The sequence below is a fragment of the Pygocentrus nattereri genome, chromosome 17 (assembly GCF_015220715.1).
Source record: "Pygocentrus nattereri isolate fPygNat1 chromosome 17, fPygNat1.pri, whole genome shotgun sequence".
Lineage (NCBI taxonomy): Eukaryota > Metazoa > Chordata > Actinopteri > Characiformes > Serrasalmidae > Pygocentrus > Pygocentrus nattereri.
In genome coordinates, this window is record NC_051227.1 from 29,922,159 (window position 1) to 29,941,107 (window position 18,949).

The 18,949-nt window shown below is 38.6% G+C and overlaps 1 protein-coding gene across 2 annotated transcripts; it reads left to right on the forward strand.

The window, feature by feature from the left end:
- The first annotated feature begins 3,174 nt into the window (after nt 1–3,174).
- vezf1b (vascular endothelial zinc finger 1b) lies at nt 3,175–18,721 on the forward strand. 2 transcript variants are annotated; one of them, XM_017694985.2, is made up of 5 exons: nt 3,175–3,359; nt 10,844–11,613; nt 11,995–12,064; nt 13,858–14,023; nt 14,892–18,721. In XM_017694985.2, exons 1-5 carry the CDS (start codon nt 3,327–3,329, stop codon nt 15,236–15,238), a joined length of 1,386 nt encoding a protein of 461 aa, XP_017550474.1. In that variant the 5' UTR covers nt 3,175–3,326; the 3' UTR covers nt 15,239–18,721. The 2 variants fall into 2 exon arrangements, with proteins under 2 accessions (XP_017550474.1, XP_017550473.1); XM_017694984.2 differs by having other exon boundaries at nt 3,176–3,359; nt 10,841–11,613.
- The last annotated feature ends 228 nt before the right edge of the window (nt 18,722–18,949 follow it).

The following is an 18,949-nucleotide window of genomic DNA, read 5'->3' on the forward strand; positions in this document are numbered from 1 at the left end:
TCCTCAAAGACCAAAATCCAGTGGGTGGAAAAAAGCAGAGTAGTATAGTCAATGTCTTAATAAAATCTGCTAAAACCTAATCTAATTTTGTTGTTCTAATTATATATGAAGATTAAATGTCAGGCCAATACTTAATGGTGTCAGAAAGATCTGGCTTGTTACTCTGATGTTCAGAGAGAATGTTACATAATGTATGTCTATAAAATGTTCTTAAATATCATTATTATTACATAAGAGGGTACAGAATGACATTTCCAGAAATAATTGCTTTGTTGTCAGTTACATTTATACTGTAGGTCTATAATATGTCCATAACATCAACTTACATAGCAGTTATTTTCTTTCTTAATGTGTATTTACTAAAATAAAGATCAAACAACGTTTAAATTTACAAAGGAAAAAGTGAGAAACTCACCTTTGGGTAATTTGCCTCTATTTGATCCAAATCTGACAATATGCACAAACGTGCCATACGCATTTCTACATTTGAAGAGAAGCCTGTTGTGGCAGGGAATGAACTCCACTGAGCGAGCTCTGGGAGAATAGGCTGACCCAACGTATTCAGGCCTTCCATCCGAAACCCTCATTGTACTGTATCCCAACAAAGACTCCCAATATACAGCGTAACAAAGATTCAGTAGTACAATGGGAGGCAACTTCTCTGAATGTCCATGAACAGTGAAACAAGAACTTGCTGGAAAAGGGGAACAATGCTAATTCTAATTCTCCTTTTCCTTTTATCTTCCCCCAAAGAAAAATAATAATTTTCTATAGTGCAGTATATATGTCATTATTTACATTTGGTATAGAAAATTATTATTTTACTTTCACTCAGATTAGTGATGGAAGGTGCCGATATCTTTCCGGTCCTTTCTTGAACATGGTGGTCTGTTTGCTGTGAGCAAGTGACAGTAGTCAGTTTATCACAGCCCTTCTGCACTGCGGCTCTGTGGAAAACTCCTGGACTGCGTGTTTCAGATCAAACAACCTGGTTAAGGGTTTTATGTATTGAAAACTTGATTAGGTTGGGTATGTAAATAACCATCAGGATATTGATGAAAAATGTAATTAAACATCTTGCCTTCTACTAATGGTCTGGGTAACATAGATAAAATGTTTATTTTTTGTACTAATACAGAAAACATATTACAATAGACAGTGGCCTATTCAGGATAATTCAACATACAGACAGATCTTACATTTCAAACATTACATTTTTATTTATTTCTCCTTGACAGACCGATAGATAGATACAGTCATAAGTTTGCATACACCTTAGCCTCATTCATTTAAGCTTAGTTTTTACAATTCCTGACATTTATTCCTTTTACACATTCCCTCTCAGTTAATTCTCAGTTAAGATCACTACTATATTTTAAGAATGAAATGAAATGTCAGAATAATACTAGAGACAATGTTTTATTTCAGCTTTTGTTTCTTTTATCGCATTCCCAGTGGCTCAGAAGTTTATCTGTTTGTGGTTAGTGTTAAGTAGTATAGTCTTTACATTTTTTTACTTTTCAGGTAGGCTTGCACAAGCTTCACACAATCAGTTGCTGGAATTTTGGCCTATTCCTCCCGAAAGGCTTGTAGGCCTCCTTGCTTGCGCACACTTTTTCAGTTCTGAGTTCTGCCTATACATTTTCTAATGAATTGAGGTCAGGGTTTTATGATAACCACTCCATTACCCCCAGTATGCTTGGGGTCGTTGCTCATTTGGAAGACCTATTTGCATCCAAGGTTTAGCTTCCTGGCTCATGTCAGGAACCTTTAATATCTCCACATTTGATGACACAGGAGCACATTCAGTGCAAGACTCATTCTACCAAAATGCGCCACAGAACTCCTCCCTCAGTGTGTGATTCACAAAGTGTGGTTCATCTGTGCAAAACTCAATACCAAACTGTGCTGTTCATATGTGTAATAATAATAATTATGTGTGGAATAACTCAGAGATACAATAATTTGAACTGCTTTATACTAGATGTTTAATATTTATTATCACAGTCACCACCACTTTACTGTATAAGAACTTATATCTCATGTACATATTGCATTTTGTTTTAAATTATTAAAGTGTTTTTTCTTTTATATAAGTGGTTGCAACTGTAACAAATGCAACTTCCCTCTGGGATCAATAAAGGAATCTGATTCTGATTCTGATAATTTTACCTTCTCAACATGCCATCTATTTTGTGAAGAGCACCAGATTCTCCAGTAGCAAAGCACCCCACAACATGATGCTGCCACCCCCATGCTTCAGGGTTGGGACGGTGTTCTTTGGCTTGCCGTTCTCTCCCTTTTTTGCTCCATACATAATGTTTATCTCTAGAGATGAACAGAATGTGTTTCCTTCCTGAATGCTATGATGACCGTGTGGTCCCATGGTGTTTAAACTGTGATATTATCGTTCAAACAGGTGAACATGGTACCGATAAGCATTTGAAAATTGCTCCCAAGGAAGTATCAGACTTGTGGAGGACCACAATCCTCCTTTTAACTGATGTCTAATTTCTTTTGATTTTCCCATAATGTCAAGCAAAAGGACAAGTAGGCCTTAAAGATAGGCCTTAAACCACCTCCAAACAACTCATATGATGTCAATTAGCCTATCAGAAGCTTCTAAAGCCATGATATTGTTTTCTGGCGTGTGTAAACGTCTGACCCACTGGAATTTTGAAATAGTCAATTATAAGTGAAGTAATCTGTTAGTAAATGTACAAAGCAGACACCCTAAACAACTTACTAAAACCACAGTTTGTTGACATGGAATCTATGGATGAGTTTTAATGACTTCTACATAAGTGTATGTAAACTTATGACTTCAACAGTAGATAGATAGATAGATAGATAGATAGATAGATAGATAGATAGATAGATAGATAGATAGATAGATAGATAGATCCATACAGTCATTTACTACATTTTAAATTTGAATATTTTTTAAATAAAAAAATAAAAGTAGCTTTTTTTCCTTAGAATTTCCTCGTTACGATAAAATTAAAATTAAATTCGGTCGTTTTTCTGTGTATTTGATCTCCTATACTCAATTTTATTTGAATGAAAAAAAAATAGTAAAATAAAAGAATTTAAAACCTATAATCGAGTCTAAACGGGCAGCAGTCAGTGCGGCTGCGGGCTGCAGCCTCGCTGTGAGAGCTCTGCTCTGCTCTGCTCTGCTCTGCTCTGCTAGTCTCCGTCTCTCCTCCACTCTGACTCTGACGGTCCCCCCGAAGGGTTACAGGAAGTTGGAGCCGCTGCCATGTTTAGCTGCTTTGTTGTAGATTTCTTGTAGGTTTCCTGCAGATTTTTTTTTAAGTGTTGCAATGGAGCCGAGCTGGAGTTCATTTTTATTTCAGGTGAGTGAAATGTTTTAAACGAACCGCAGCGAATCGAAATCGGTCGCAAGCCGCCTAGCCCGCGCTCAGCGCCGACATTTCATGTCTAAAAAAACATTAATTTGGGGTAAATCTATTCAAGCAAAACAATGGTAGCGTGCTAACGTGCTAACCAGCTAGCGTGCCAGCTTACATTAGCTAGCGAGTTGAGCTAGCAGGCTGGCTACATCAGTTCCAGACTCCCAGCTGTGAAGTCCGGGGGAGACGCTGGGCTCATTCTCATCTGTTTTTCTTCCTTTTATTCTTTCTCTACACTCGCTCTTGTTCGCTTTGCTTGTGTTAGCTAGCCTAGCCGGCTGGTTACTTTTGCTCGGAAGCGTCCAGCTACTTTTACTGATGCCCGTCATTGATTTAACTGTCGCATGGTTAGAGCACAGCAGAGCCACCATGGCGAAAAAATAAAGAAATTCACACGTCGTCACGCAGCAAAGCGGTTTTTCTGCTTACTTTAATCGACTTAAGTAGGCGTAGTTATCACGGGACATGTTAAAAGCGACCAACTTTTCTGTGGGAGCTCTTTTATTTGGCGTTTCATCCACACTCGTGCTCTCTCCCTCTTTTTTATAACACCGAGCGTGGAGAAATTGGAGTAGCCTGTGTAAACGTGCAGTCAGCTACGGCCCGCCTGAGAGTCTGTACTTCTCTGAGAAGCACGGCATTTGGCGGGCTTGAGATGGAGCCAAAACTTCTTTCCCTTTGCTCCCTCGACCTCTGCTCATCAAAAAACCAGCATCCACATGGAATCTGAGCTATGCTCGCACTGCTCGGGCTGCTTCAGGCTCTGCTGCCGATTCCCGTGGCCAGTGCCAGCAGCCCTGCCCTTTTACACTCAGTACAGCCAGGCTGGCCACTTCATTAACTTGCCACAATACAGCCGAGCTGCAGCGCACTGTTTTTTGGCGCATAGCAGTGGATAGTGTTTGTTTATGAATTCAGGTTTGACCGGAATGCGACTTCTTTTGCTGTTGCTGAAGGATGAATATTAGTTCAGCTTGTAGAGATTTGACTGAGAGATTCGGCATTACAGGCCGGCTCCTCTTGCTTGGTTTAAGCTTGGAGGCAGAGAGGAATTCCTTATTTTGAAAGTGTTCTCTACCTCTTTTTAACAACAGTTTAGTGATACCTGAGGCCCTCCTCCTGGGATTCAACAGTATTTCCTTAGAACTGGAAAGTGAAATAATAAAAAATAAAAAAAAAAACAAGCGGGCACAAGCATTTGACTAATATGTAGTACGTCCTTGTATCTGCATGTTGCAGATTTAGACATTACCTGGAAAGCCCCTAAAACTGCCTGAAACCTACTAAATTGTTTGATCACTGAAGGTTCAACTTCTCACAGATAGAAATATGTCCTGCTCTGATCAGTTAACACGTAGACAAAGGTAACTGACTGAATGGCAAAAATCTTTCATTTTAAACTAGTTGAAACGTATTAGTGTAATACTTATAATGAGAGATGTTGTTTATTATTAAATTAAAAAAGTAAATCTTTGAGTCATTTAGGAATCAGTGATTTTATTATTATTATTTTTTTCCTGGGAGAAATTCTGAAAAGAAAGTGCATCAATTGTTCTGCTCGATTCCACCCTTGTGATGAAGCATCTAATGAGGCAGCGGTGTATCGCGTCACCCGCATTGTTCATAGAGGCGTCTGAGGTTATTCATAAGCATGGTATTGTCCAGCTCCCAACAGGCGTCTCTTAATCCGGCTGTAGCAGACAAGAAACTTAGTACTGCAGTAGGGTGAATTCAGTCACTGTTCTGGATAAAGAGTAATGAATAGAAAGAAGCAGGTGAATAAGGAAGAGAAAAAGATTGTCGTCGGTTTCTTTAAATGAAGCGCAGCTTGAGTACACATTGACAAGCAGGTCGAAACTAGAGGTTAGATTGAACCAAACTGATAACTAGTGATTAAGCAGTAACGTTTATTTGGTTTCGGTTTCTTTCTGTTTCTGTGTGATATCATTTTGTGTCAGTGCCACCCAACAATATTGATTTTTAGCAGTGTTGATTGAAAAAAACAAAGACGAGTGCTAGATTCATAATAGCCTTATGTTCCATAAATTAACAGCATCCCTGTTCACTTGCTGATAAATACGCTGTGTACTGTTCCCTTCGTAGGAAGTTTAATTGACGACAGCCCATCAAAACAGGCTATGTCATATTTGTGAGTAATGCTGTTAGTATAGAGTATCAGTTCTCAGTATGAATGGGGTCACTAACTCTGTTAATTCAAGATTACATAGAATTTGGTGCCATAATACTTAAAAAATATTTTTTTAAACATTTGAGATATTGAATTTCTTCAGTGCTGCCCAGCACTGATTTCCATGCTCTACTCTTCTGCAGTATTATTGATGTTGATGTTCAGCCTTCTGAGTGGATTTGAATCTGAATCATCAGAGCAGCGAGGACTCTCAGCAGGCTGTCCTGCCACTGGCGCAGTCTGAAGTGTCTGTCTGGCTGCTCCATCATGCATCAAGCTTTACACATGCACACACACACACACTCACACAGATCCAGTCAGATACCAGCATGTTCTAGCCTTAATAATAACAGCCCTTATCTGAATAATAATAACCACTATCGGAAACTGGCAGACCCGTCTTACACAGAGCACTTCACTCTCATTCTGTCAGATTTTTTCCAACTTAAACAGCAGGACACATCTTGGAAAATCTGTCTGTAATGAACAGCTTTATGTCTCATGCAGAGAGTATGTTCTTGATGAATTTGCATGTGTTAAAGTGATTTTGTGTTTGTGTTAGTGTCAGTTACAGTAGTGTATAGGGGTTTAGATAATATTGTACGTTTGTTTGTTCATTTTATAGTCTAGTAGTTTTAGTTGAGAAATGCCTTCCTGACTGAGCTACCAAGTGTCCTTTGTGGGTTCGAGTTCTGTAAATTATCTATGATTTTTAATTATTTCTATTATAACATGCCATTCCCATGCTAAAAGTTAGTTTGGGATACATTTAACACGTTTTGTTATATTAACCTTGAATATTTTTTTGCATGTTTTGTTTGACCTGTTTGGCTTGTATAGCTGTCAAATCATTAAACAGGTTGAACTACAAATTAGGCTCCCAAATCGTACACTTACTGGCCTGGAACAGAACATGCAGTGGCAGAAGGATATTGTAATATCTAGAAACAATGTTTTATGCAAAGTTAAAAATGTTTGGAATAACTTGACAATTTGTTCTGCCTTAGTTCATCTCAGCTATATGGAGCCTCATACTGCAGGTTGCATGTTGCTGTAAGCCTTACTGTTTGTCACAGTGGAATAATTGTATTTGTGAACGCAATTCCATATCTTTTTCTCTCTGTCTGTCTCTCTCTCTGTCTCTCTGTCTGTCTGTCTCTCTGTCTCTCTCTCTCTTTCTCTGTCTCTCTCTCTCTTTCTCTGTCTCTCTCTCTCTTTCTCTGTCTCTCTCTCTCTTTCTCTGTCTCTCTCTCTTTCTCTGTCTCTCTCTCTTTCTCTGTCTCTCTCTCTCTCTCTTTCTCTGTCTGTCTCTGTCTCTCTGTCTCTGTCTCTCTTTCTCTGTCTCTCTCTCTTTCTCTTTCTCTTTGTCTTTCTTTCTCTTTCTCTCTCTCTCTCTCTCTCTCTCTCTCTCTCTCTCTCTCTCTCTCTCTCTCTCTCTCTCGATACTGTGACCAATGGGACAATGCAAGCAGCTGCAGAATACACAGGCTTTAATGATAGTGTAGTCTTTCAACTTGTGTTTGCCCTCTGTTCAGCCCTGGACTCCAGAGCCCCTCTTGAGCTTATGCACTGTTGACCTCTCTTTAAAGTCTTCTCAAATGTAACAAGCAATGTTTGATACCTGGAAAAGTCCACACAGTCTTACTCTAGGGAGAAAGATTCTGGTTTCCTCTTACATGCACGTCACAACAGTAATGAGCAGTAACACTGTAATGTACTGCTTTTGTTTGATTTGACTTTATGAGCAGTTTATGTGGTGTTAAAGGGAATTGCTGCCACATAGTCTTCTTGCGCATTTTCTGTTAAGTGTCTTGTGTGTGACCTGGGGCTTCCCACCCATCATTTCTATCAGTAATCAGTGTTACTTTGATGTAGAGCTGCAATGATTATACAGTTATTAAAAACTGTTGATGTGGGTTTTTTTTTTAAGTCCATTGGAGCAGTGCATCTAGATAATTTACATAATTGATTAGTTGCTCTGTTACAACAACAACAACCTTAGTTAGTCTGGCAACTACAAGTATTATTCTTTCTTGATTAAAAAACAGCTTTCCACTTATATATTTCCTGAAAAGTGCTTTTATCACAGGCACAGCAACGGATTGAAAATTATATTTTTGAAAGGTGCAGAAACAACACTAACAAATAGTAACCCACGGTAGGCCTTTCTTCTGTAGTTCTTCTCTAATGATAAAGCAAAAATATATTAGAATGCTTCTGTGTGGTCGATAATGTCATGTAATGAAATAAGATATGATATTAGAGATCACGCACTTCAGTCAATAGCTGTCTCAGATGCAGAGACCTAAAGCAGCTCATTCTATATAAAATGGCTACATGCTTGATGTCTGTTTTTTATATATATATATATATATATATATATATATATATATATATATATATATATATATATATATATATATATATATATATATATATATATATATATAATGTGTGTATATGTATATGTGTGTGTTTTATTAGTCCACATTCAAATACGGAAAATGGATTTTTTTAAAAATCAGTGACTTAAAGCTTTGTATTTGTTTGAATGTGAAACTAAAACCTGGAGGAAAAAAATTGACCACACCTGAGCTAATTTGTGTGCATTAGTGGACAAGCAGCCCTGATTACCATGTAGTCTAGCCAAGCAGTTTATCTAAGAAGTAAGCTAAAACATAATTAGCCGAAAAGCAAACATGTTGTTTTACTTTTGACTGCAGTTGTAATAAGATATTAGTGTTTCTCAAAGCCAAGTTTCTGCCATGAATGCAGTGTATTTTCTTTCTCATACTCAGGCCTGATGGTTGTGCTGCCCACTGTACTCGATTTTACATACCACACACGAAAAATGTTTTTATAGTGATTTTTTTTTTTTACTGCAGTCGTCTGTATTTCTCACTGTTAATCACAGGACAGGATGTGCAAACATCAATACAACTGATTGATAACATGGTTTGTTGCCATCATTTTTTTAGCATGTTGATTAGCTGTTGCAGCAAAGATTTCAGTACACTCCACACACGGTAGCATTGTTTCTGTGCTTTTGTTGAATCATAAGACACAGTTGTATGGGTCACAGTAAGCTTTGAATGATTGGCGGCAGCTGAAAGAGACGAAGTCAAGAAAGTAAGACCTACAGAATTCACAGCGTGCAGTGCAGAGGTAGTGCTAGTACCTTAAAAGCCTGAGTGGCTAAAGCCAGCACAGTAAATGTAACATTAAGCTACATTAATGCTGGAAAACGGATTGCCTTAGTGAGGAGACAAACATGACATAAGAATAGATCAAAAGAAATCTGTTTTAGGATTCTTGTAGGGTGATTAAAATCTATAAAATGTACAAGTTATAATATCACAAATGTGACCGCTATAGTTATACAACACAGAAACCTTTAGCCACTGTTTTACCAGACACGGCGCCTCTCAGAATCATAAATGGCAACTACATGATAAATGATTAGAACAGATAAAACAGGAACGATAAGTTTAAAAAAAAAATGTAAGTGATAAGTGAAGAAGTAATGTAAAATTTTCATATTTAGTACCTGCTTCAAGTCTTTTAAGCTTTCCTTTTTATTTATTACATAACTTATTTCTCACAAACAGAAAGCAGTGAGAAGTAATTTATAATCATTAGTCCCTTAATCATGAAAGCTGGTTACAGAAGTGATTGTTAGTTGCAGCCCTATTTCCAGTAATCTTAATGTTTTTAGAAAGGCCAAAGAGCCATCATGAACCATGCAAAGCTTTTCAAACACTCAAATGCTTTCTGGGGCAAAGGGGAAAAGATGTGCTAGGAAGCTTTTTTTTTTTTTTTTAAGTGTTTTATGAGGCTAAAAGACCAATTGGAGAAATTAGAATATGCATTATTATGAATATTGCAATTGTAGATTTATTAAGAAGATAAAGATTTTTACTTTTAATTGAATCATTATTTAGTTCTCATGACGGTCCTCTTACTAATTCAGTAGTCACAGACTTGATGTAAACTTTTTTGCCATGTATGTTGCCTTCTTGCATGGAGTTCTTTTGTGGTGCACTCTATAACACAGTAGGTAGGTTTGACACGTCTCCCCTCAGTCAGAACAGCCTGTGCCCTGCAGGGCCAGTCACATGAGGAATTGCTTTCATCACAGCCAGAGATCACTTTACATGCTACAGATTTAGGTGTCATAGTGGCAGCATGCTTATGTGTCTTTTTATGCAGAGGTGTCATAGGCTCCTGGATGTCCCGCTCATACTCCTGCGAGGCCTTCTCTACCCTGTGGTGATTTGATCTATGTACAAAACATTATGTATGTCAGAGTGCGATTCTGTTTCTAAAATTGTTTTAGCAATTTACCACCTGGGTGAGCTCTATATTTTGACGTCTGACTGAGCTTAATTTTTTTTTTTTTAAACCTCTACAACTGTGTGGATAAAGCTCTTTGGAAAGATAAAATGTGCGCCTGTCTCTGCCTCTGTCGTATCTAATTCTATCTCTTTCTTTCTCTTTCGCATGATTGCTCATCATTCTTTATCTTGCTGAGTCTCAGTCAGAGCTGCTTGTTTTCCGAGTTGCACAGATGCTCTGGAAATGAGTCACTTTCTATTTCTGATAGATTTAACACGGTCAGTCTGCTTTGGACTTAACGTCCACAGACTATCAGATAATACCACTCGGTTATTATTTTGTATTTAGTTTACCTAAATTTATTAATGTGATTCTTGTTTCAGTATTATTTCATAAAGATGATCAACAAAAACTGTGATAAATTAAAATGTTAATATAAGTTAAAAATATTTAAAAGCTATAGCTCAGTTCGTCTTTTGTCCTGTCTTGGAAAACATGTCTAGTACGTTAATACCTCATTTATAAATCATTCTTATGCACAGATCTGATCTTAGAATGATTGTATTTGAAAATTAATGTTTTCCTAAATTTCTGCAGTTGTAGTGAAGTAAACATTGAGAATGATTTGATTTTAAATGATTAATTGTACAGAAAGTTATTTCTTGAATTTCTTTACAATTGTGGCAATAGAAACCATGATTCGCATTATGTATGACATAAATATATAATTTTATTTGCTAAAATGGCCAATGAACACTTTTTATATGCAATGTTAATGACGATAAAATAGTCTCTATTGTCTAAATATTTAATTATGCAGAAATTGTGAAAAATCTGAAATTCAGGCATGTTTTATAAATGTGGCCCCTGGTGTTTGTGTGGTGTCTCTTCCTATTTCCAGCAGGCAAATGAAGCGCTACACCACCAGCACCAGGTGGGTCAGAACAGTCTGCTGCCCCTGCTCAACTCCGGGGCTGAACCACAAGACCAGAAGCCTGTGCTGCCCATCCCACTGGACCAGAAGCCTCCAGTCAGTGCCGCAGAGCTCCTTAAGGACAATGTGGCCAGTGGGGTGGGTGGAGGTGGGGGAGGAGGAGGAGGTCCAGGTGGAGGAGGTCCGGTGGTGGTCAAAAAAGAGCCCAAATCCAAGACCCCCTTTATTTGCGGCTATTGTAACAAGGCCTTCCGGGACAGCTACCACCTGCGGCGGCATGAGTCCTGCCACACGGGCATCAAAATGGTGTCACGACCCAAGAAGACCACCACAGCGCCCACCATGGTGCCTCTCATCTCCACGGTGCCACGGGACAACAACGGCAACCCCTCCTACGTCTCTACCGTGGCAGGCATCCTCACAACAGCCACCACCTCGGCCTCTACGGCGGTTGGTGTAATGTCCGCCCTGCCCCAGCAGCAGCAGCAGCCCAGTGTGCCTAAAAAACCTCCCAAGCCAGTGAAGAAGAACCACGGTTGCGAGATGTGTGGCAAAGCCTTCCGAGACGTTTACCATCTAAACCGGCACAAGTTATCGCACTCGGACGAAAAACCCTTTGAATGCCCTATCTGCCACCAGCGCTTCAAAAGGAAGGACCGCATGACCTACCATGTGCGCTCACATGATGGGGGTGTGCATAAACCTTACATCTGCTCTGTGTGTGGGAAGGGCTTCTCCAGGTAAGTGGAGCATGTGATACCCAGGTTTAACTCGCACACAAGTAGTTTTGACCACTCTATCACATTCATGTTGCTGCTTTCGTTGCATAAAGGTTTGATAGTGACATGAGTGAACACTTCTCGGTTTATTGTCCTTTAGAATGGAGAAATGTTCATTTCTGATGAGTTGCTATTGCTTGCTGTGACACTGATTTACATTTGTATTTTGGTGCTTCACAAGTACATGTGTAATTACACGTAATGATATGTTTGCCACAGCTGAGATGATGAATTTTATATTTTAGGTAGGCATATGTTTTAATAATTCTGTGCTCTTTTGAGCCGCTTGAGCTTGGTGTGACTCTCCTCACTCATTTCTTTCTTCTCTCTCTCCCCCTGCAGGCCAGATCATCTCAGCTGTCATGTTAAGCATGTTCACTCCACAGAAAGACCTTTTAAATGCCAAGTAACGGTAAGAGGGCACATTTCCATTACTGTCTTGTTTTTGTGCTGTGACAGTTTTGGTTGCTAATGGGTACATCTGTGGGAAAACCTTTCCTCCCACCTTTTCAGTGGGATCAGTTTGTTACACTAGTTACAGTCATCCAACAGGCATACTGTCTCATTGCTTCTGCAAGTGGTAAGATGTGTGAGAGCTCTTCTATAGAATCATATGTCTTATATATACATCTTGCAAACTACTTTTGTTCTTTGTAAGGTATGGTAGCTCTTTAGTGGGTGGTTTAGTGGGTTCTTGCCATCAGTTCAATAAAAAGTCATTGTAACAACCAGAATTGCTTCATGTTAACATATGTTTTAGCTACATTGTTATTTTAAGCAAGTTATTGTTATAATATTTTTAGACTAGCATGACAAAATATACATAGGGTGGTGGTGTGGTGAACAATTAATTATTCTATAGTTTTTTTTTTAATGAAAATGAATAAATTGTTCAAATAATCTATTATTAATGATGTGTATAATTAATTATTACAAAATAACTTAGTTATTAGCGGCCCTAGAGTACAGTATTAGGTGCCTTTTGTTCACAATTAGAACTAATAAGTTAAAGAATGTAAGATAAAAATGTGTTCTCTCTTGAGGGGGCCATCTCTGCTGTATAGGATTCTTCATAGAGATAATGTACAGTGCCATTAACTGTACTTCTTTCAGGAGAGAGCAATAATAGTTAAAAGGGTAAGGCTATTTTAGCTGGAATTGTATGCAGGCCTGATAGTTTTCAGGCGCCACGCCGGAATTCCGGCGTACCGACGTGTCTGCGAGGGGAAAAAAAAAGGTTCGCCTAGTGCAGGGGTCGGCAGCCTTTTCGGCAGTGTGACGACACCGACATGTCAGTCAAGCGAACCGAAACTAAATACCGGACGTTTGTGATATTCCGCCCAAACATTTTTTTAAGTCTCAAAAATAATATGGCCATAGGATCTGACACTTCTCTTGATCTGACATGCGAAGGTAGGAAAATTTCAGTAGGAAATCCCGGGAAATACACGTGCGAAGTTTTTTCCACTGTCAACGCGAAACGTATAAACTCAGCCATGGAATATTAAGCCTGGGGAAAATGGAACTGAATAGTAATTTTAGGGCTGTAGTATTATTTATGAGTTTGTTGCACTGTAACTGTTTCAAAATATTTAAAATAAATGGTGCATAGTTTGCTATTATATTTTTAAAAGAAATGAATGTGTCCTTGTTCATGTCGTTTAGTCAATGGTTAGGCTACTAATCAATTCCTAGTTTACTTTGGAGTATTGTTATTGCCACCTGCTGACCGTTCTTGGTATGGCTGTAGTATCTGTAGTCTCCTATGCTATAGAAGCAATAAGGTATGTGACTAGTTAAAAACAGGTATGGATTCCTGAACAGGCCTGCTAGTCCCAAGAGTTCTGGTAATCTGCACAAGCTTCTGAAATATAGGCTTATATTGGGTTTGTTTATCTCATGTCTGAATGTTGTTCATGTATTTCAACAAAATTCAACACAATCTATCATTGAAAGGACTAATTCAAAAGCAAAAATTATTTGACAGTAATGAAGATCAGGGTTATACATAGACATATATCTGTGCCCAGGGGCCAACAAGTTATGTGTTAAGTGTGTCGCATACATAGCACCCCCACCCTGCTCACCTCCCGAGCAGAGAAAAAAAGTTCAGGCTCAGGAATTTTTCCCACTATCACCCCTGTGTATGCCCTGCAATTGCAGTGTGCATACTGACATGCTGATTGCTTGTTTTTGCTGTGACAGGCTTGCACGTCTGCTTTCGCTACCAAAGACCGTCTACGCTCACACATGATCCGCCATGAGGGCAAGGTCACCTGCAACATCTGCGGCAAAATGCTGAGCGCCGCCTACATCACCAGCCACCTGAAGACCCACGGCCAAGCCAGCTTCACCTCCCCCTGTAACAAAGGTACGCCAGCCCTCGCCCCTAACTCCTCCTCTACTAGCTCCTCCTGGCCTCTGCTCGCTCCGGCTTCACCAAACCGGGACACCACACACTGACATACTCAGGTGGGCATCTTCATTTGCCACTGTGTCGTCACTCCTGCAGGGAGCTGCTCCTGCGGCCTCCCTCTACCTCCGCCTCACTATTGATTGATCACTGCTGGTAGTGACAACTGGCTGTACTTATTCGGCTACTTCAAGGGTTTTCTGATTACATAAACGGGGTTCAAGTGGTAAAGGAGGTTTTTCCCCAACTGTTTTATCATTTTCATATTGTCATTTAGATTAGGGGTGCACTGCTCATTACTTTTTACTTTTGAATGTTTTTTGAAAGCAACAGGTAATAAAGACAGCAAAGTTGTTTATTTGTTCTTCACTTGAAGCTTGCACTCTGTGGGCTAATATTAATGCACTAAAACTAGGGAGTAGGCCAAACACATCCACATATGCTTGCCCTTTAAACAAAATGTTTAGAAAAGCAAACATTACATTGTAGAATTTTAACACTGACTGGCTAGTATAAAGATACATTGCATAATTAGTGTTGGGAGCAGATATCATGTGATTCTGATTGTGCACCCCTAGTATAGATTGTAGAGTTTCTTTAGTATTAGTGCATGTTTGGTTGTTTTGCTCCATGTTTTTATCTTGGTTAAATAATTGGTGAACCTTTATGAATAGCCAGATAGAGTCTACCACTTCTGTAAATTAAAAGAAAACTAAACATTTTTAAGAATGAACAAAAACATGGATTTTTTTGTGTGAGATGCAACGCTGCATCTGTCAATTTTAATGATATCCATAAGCATCATCCTGCTTCTTTTTTCTTCCAGACACTAACAACGTGTGCAACTCTGCCTCAGCCACACCAGTCACTGCCTCGGCTGTCGCCAGCACTACGGCCATGAACCGTGGCACGGTCAGCAATCCAGTCACCATCGCCTCCAACACAGTCAACATTACGGCACCGGTCAGCCTGCAGCACCCGGTCACCATCACTGCTCCTGTGAACATCGCCTCAGTCAATATACCAGCCACAGCGCCCATGAACATCGCTCATCCAGTGGCCATCACCACGCCCATGTCCATGAACATCACTGGCCCTCTGAACATCGCCATGAGGCCTATGGAAAGTATGCCATTCCTTTCCCAGGTCCTGCCTTCCTCCCCACCCTGGTAGAACCGAACGTCCACTCATACACGTCCAACCCTCGTGTTTTATTTTTAAAACATTGTCTCCTGTTCTGGTCTTCCATCAGTAGCATGGTTCCTGTGTGAAGAAACAGCATGGAAGGATGTGAGGTAGAAGCTACAGACTTGTGCGGACAGACCGCAGCAGCAGCAGATGAGAAGAAGTGAAGATCTAGTAGATGTATGTTAGATGGCACTCTGGTTATGCTTATTTTTGGCTAAAGGGTAAGCCAACCAAGACTGTCTAGAATTTAGTGAAGTTGCTTAAGAAAGGAAAATAAGTAGTTAATGCATGGAGTGGAGACCTAACATGCTGTATGTTTGGTGATTTCACTTTGCTAGTGCCAGAAAATCTCTGCCAGTAGCCATTTGAAGAGGAGCAAATTGCTCCATCAAATAGTTTGTGTGACTGGTATTAACGGTTTTATGAACTGTGAGGACTTTATTTTTGTTATTTTAGCTTGCTCATCAGTATTCCCTAGTTTTATGCATTGAGTCGTATACAACAAAAGGGACAGAGGCTTCCATTTTGTGGAAGATGGTTATTATTATTGTTATTATTATTTTTTTTTTTTTTTTTTTATTTTTTATTAACAATACTATCTACGTAAGGAAAGCTGTTCCAAGGATAGGTGGTTTAACTTTGTGTGCAAACCACTTAAAACTGTAGCTGTTTTTCTAGTTTTGATGTAATTTCTGGATATGGTCATTCCTGGTAGAAGAAAAATTGTAGTATTGTTTTGAATAGCTGGGATATCATTCTGCTTAGTGGGTGATGGACATTACAGTAGTGATTTGACAAAAGTCTTGCACTGAAAACATATCTGATTGGTGATATCCTAATGGCAGTATTATGAGAGAATTTTTATTTTATTTTATTTTTTTGGTAGTTAAGCTTCCTTATGTAGATGTTTGGTCATCTAGCAGCTTCAATCAGCACACTGAAACGTTCCCCAACATAGAAACAATATTTTCGAGAGTGTTAAGTCAATGAGAAATCTCTACTTTTCCTTCTATAAGGATGAGGGCTGTACTCCATGGACCTTTGCTGAGAGAAACCCACTCATTTGACACTCGTGTTAATAGGATCATGCACACCTCTCTTTTCCGACCTCTTTTAAATACACTAAACCATTGTCTCCTTATTTTCTGAATTTTTTAAGTCCCTTGAAGCTGCCATTCATTTCCATCAAAATAGCTGTCTGTTAGGCCTGTGCCTGGTGACGGCTAACCGAGGTACTGCGACTATATAACTGCCACTAGTGAGGGTAAAAGCTTGTTTACTGCAGATTTGAAAAACAAATGTTCATTTACTGACTTATTTGAAAGACACTAATATTTTCACAGATGAACATAATTTTTAACTATATTGATATTTTATTACCACAATTATTGCACCTAGAATAGTTGAAACTTGTAGAAATGCGGGTTGAGCTGCACTGGTTGAGCAGTTGCAGTACCATTCTTTATAACTAGATTACACTTTTGTGGCCAAATTAAAGATGACCATATTCTACAACTTCAATTTTAACCAAGCTGAAAATATCATTTACTTTTTAGCTTTAACTCACAGTGTGCTCACTCTTGTCTGTGCTTAAGAGTTAGAGGTCATCTAAAAATTACAAGAAAAAAATTTTGATGTCATTATTAATAATAAGTATTAGTAGTGGTGGTGGCAGCAGCAGTAGTATGTTTATAGGTACATTTGCTAATGTTTTTGGACATGTTATTAGCAATGTTCCTGGACAGAGAATAATAATAATAATAATAATAGCAATAACACCAGTAATTTCTAGACCGTTATCTCCACAGTTATCTGAATAAGAGGATCCTGTAACCGGCACAGGCCTACTGTGTATTATGAATATGCTTCAGTTTGTTAGGTTTACTTTTTTGTTCCTTGATTACTGTTAAACCAAAACTGCCATCTGTTGTTCAGGGTTTGTTGGCTTGGTGTTTATCCATGACACTCATCCCTGCTCCAAATGACTGTAGGAAGTTAGTAATGAACCAAGTATTTCATCCTTTATGGATGCTAAAAAGCAATATATAGACTGAACTGCTAACCCATTCCATTCCTTTCTGACTTAGTTTGTGAAGTTGCCCTCCTCTTGATTGTGTGCTCTGTGTTTTAGGGGTGAGTCTGGACAAACAAGAGAATCAGCTAAATGTGCCCATACTTTAATGGTCAGGGCTACAGTTGTGGCCCAAATATTATTGCATTTTAATAACTAAGGCTGTGTTTAGACAGCAAGGGAAATGTCCTAAAAAACTCCAGTGTATTTTTTTTTTCTCCTCATTGACCTGAAGCTGGGGGTTTGAACATTCTGCTACCTTGCTGAAATGACTACCAGCATATGAATGTGGTCAAAATTAGAACTGTTGTAGTTAGATTTAGAGAATTTGAATAATTTTCTTGTCACAGTGATTGAAAATAAACTGATTTGACTGCAAATACGTAGGTGCGAGGAAAAAAAAATCAAGAGTTTAAACAAAGCCTAAAACCTATTGTATGTTTCAAATTCTTTAGGTATTAAACTGTCTCCCCATTTCAACTTGTAGCAGCATTTTCATACATTGCATGAACTTCCCAGTGAGGAACGTGGTGCCTGAAGTGATTTCCTGTCTGTCCTGTCTGTCCTGTCTGTCCTGTCTGTCCTGTCTGTCCGTCTGTCCGTCTGTCCGTCTGTCTGTCTGTCTGAGAGCGTTGCCTTGTTTAACAGGGGCATCTTGTTTGACTTTGAAAACTGGAATTTGAGGAATGGGACTGATGTGACTGGTTAAAATCATTACAGAACATTTGTGTTTGGAGTATGCTTATGCTAAATGTTTGTCCATCCACAGTGGCATTAATTCTGTGCCTGATCTGAAAATGTTTGAAAATGCCACAATGTGGAACATGTCAAATGTGTGTGAAGATTTAAGGACTCTTTTAATTTGGACAAAGTCCACATTTGAGGAATTTGTCATGAGGATTTTCCTGAAGTGTTTTTTTTTTCCTTTTTCTTTGTTGTTTGTTTTTTAACGCCTTATGCACCAACAGTATCTTTTTAAAGAAACATGTTTGATTACTAGTGAGGGAAGACATTTATTTTCTGGTTTGGATTGAAGAATGAAGCTGTAGTTCAGTCCTTTTTAAAAATTTTGATGAATTGGCAAAACTTGTGAATGCCAGTGAATGTATATCTTTGTACAAAACAGTTAGCTCAGAGGATGTGGTAGATATGTTAGACGTGCAAGGAAAAACGAAAACAAGTTAAAATAACCTTTTATAAAACTTTTTGTATTAGAACATTAACATTGATAATTTTGTATATATGAAGACTAGGCTTTTTTGGTTAGCAGAAAGGTAAAACATTCCTACATTTTTTAAATGTATGTATGTCAAGAACAATTATGTAAACACGATGCGCAATGTTTTATGTGCCTTTTATTTGGGTTGACTAAATAAAAGAAAATTGTAAAACATGGATTTAGGTCATCCTTGCACATTACTCTGAAATACTAATCTAAACTGCTGGTCTAAGATGGGTGGCGTGTGCTACGTGATTATACTGAGCGCACATTTTATTAAATTGATTTGCTGATTTGAAAGAGTTCTTTTTTGAAACACTATCATTTGTGTCTTTTCTGTCTGTCATGTTGAGTTTGGGGTTCAGATGCAAAAAAAAATAAAATAAAAAAAGCCTTACATCAAACT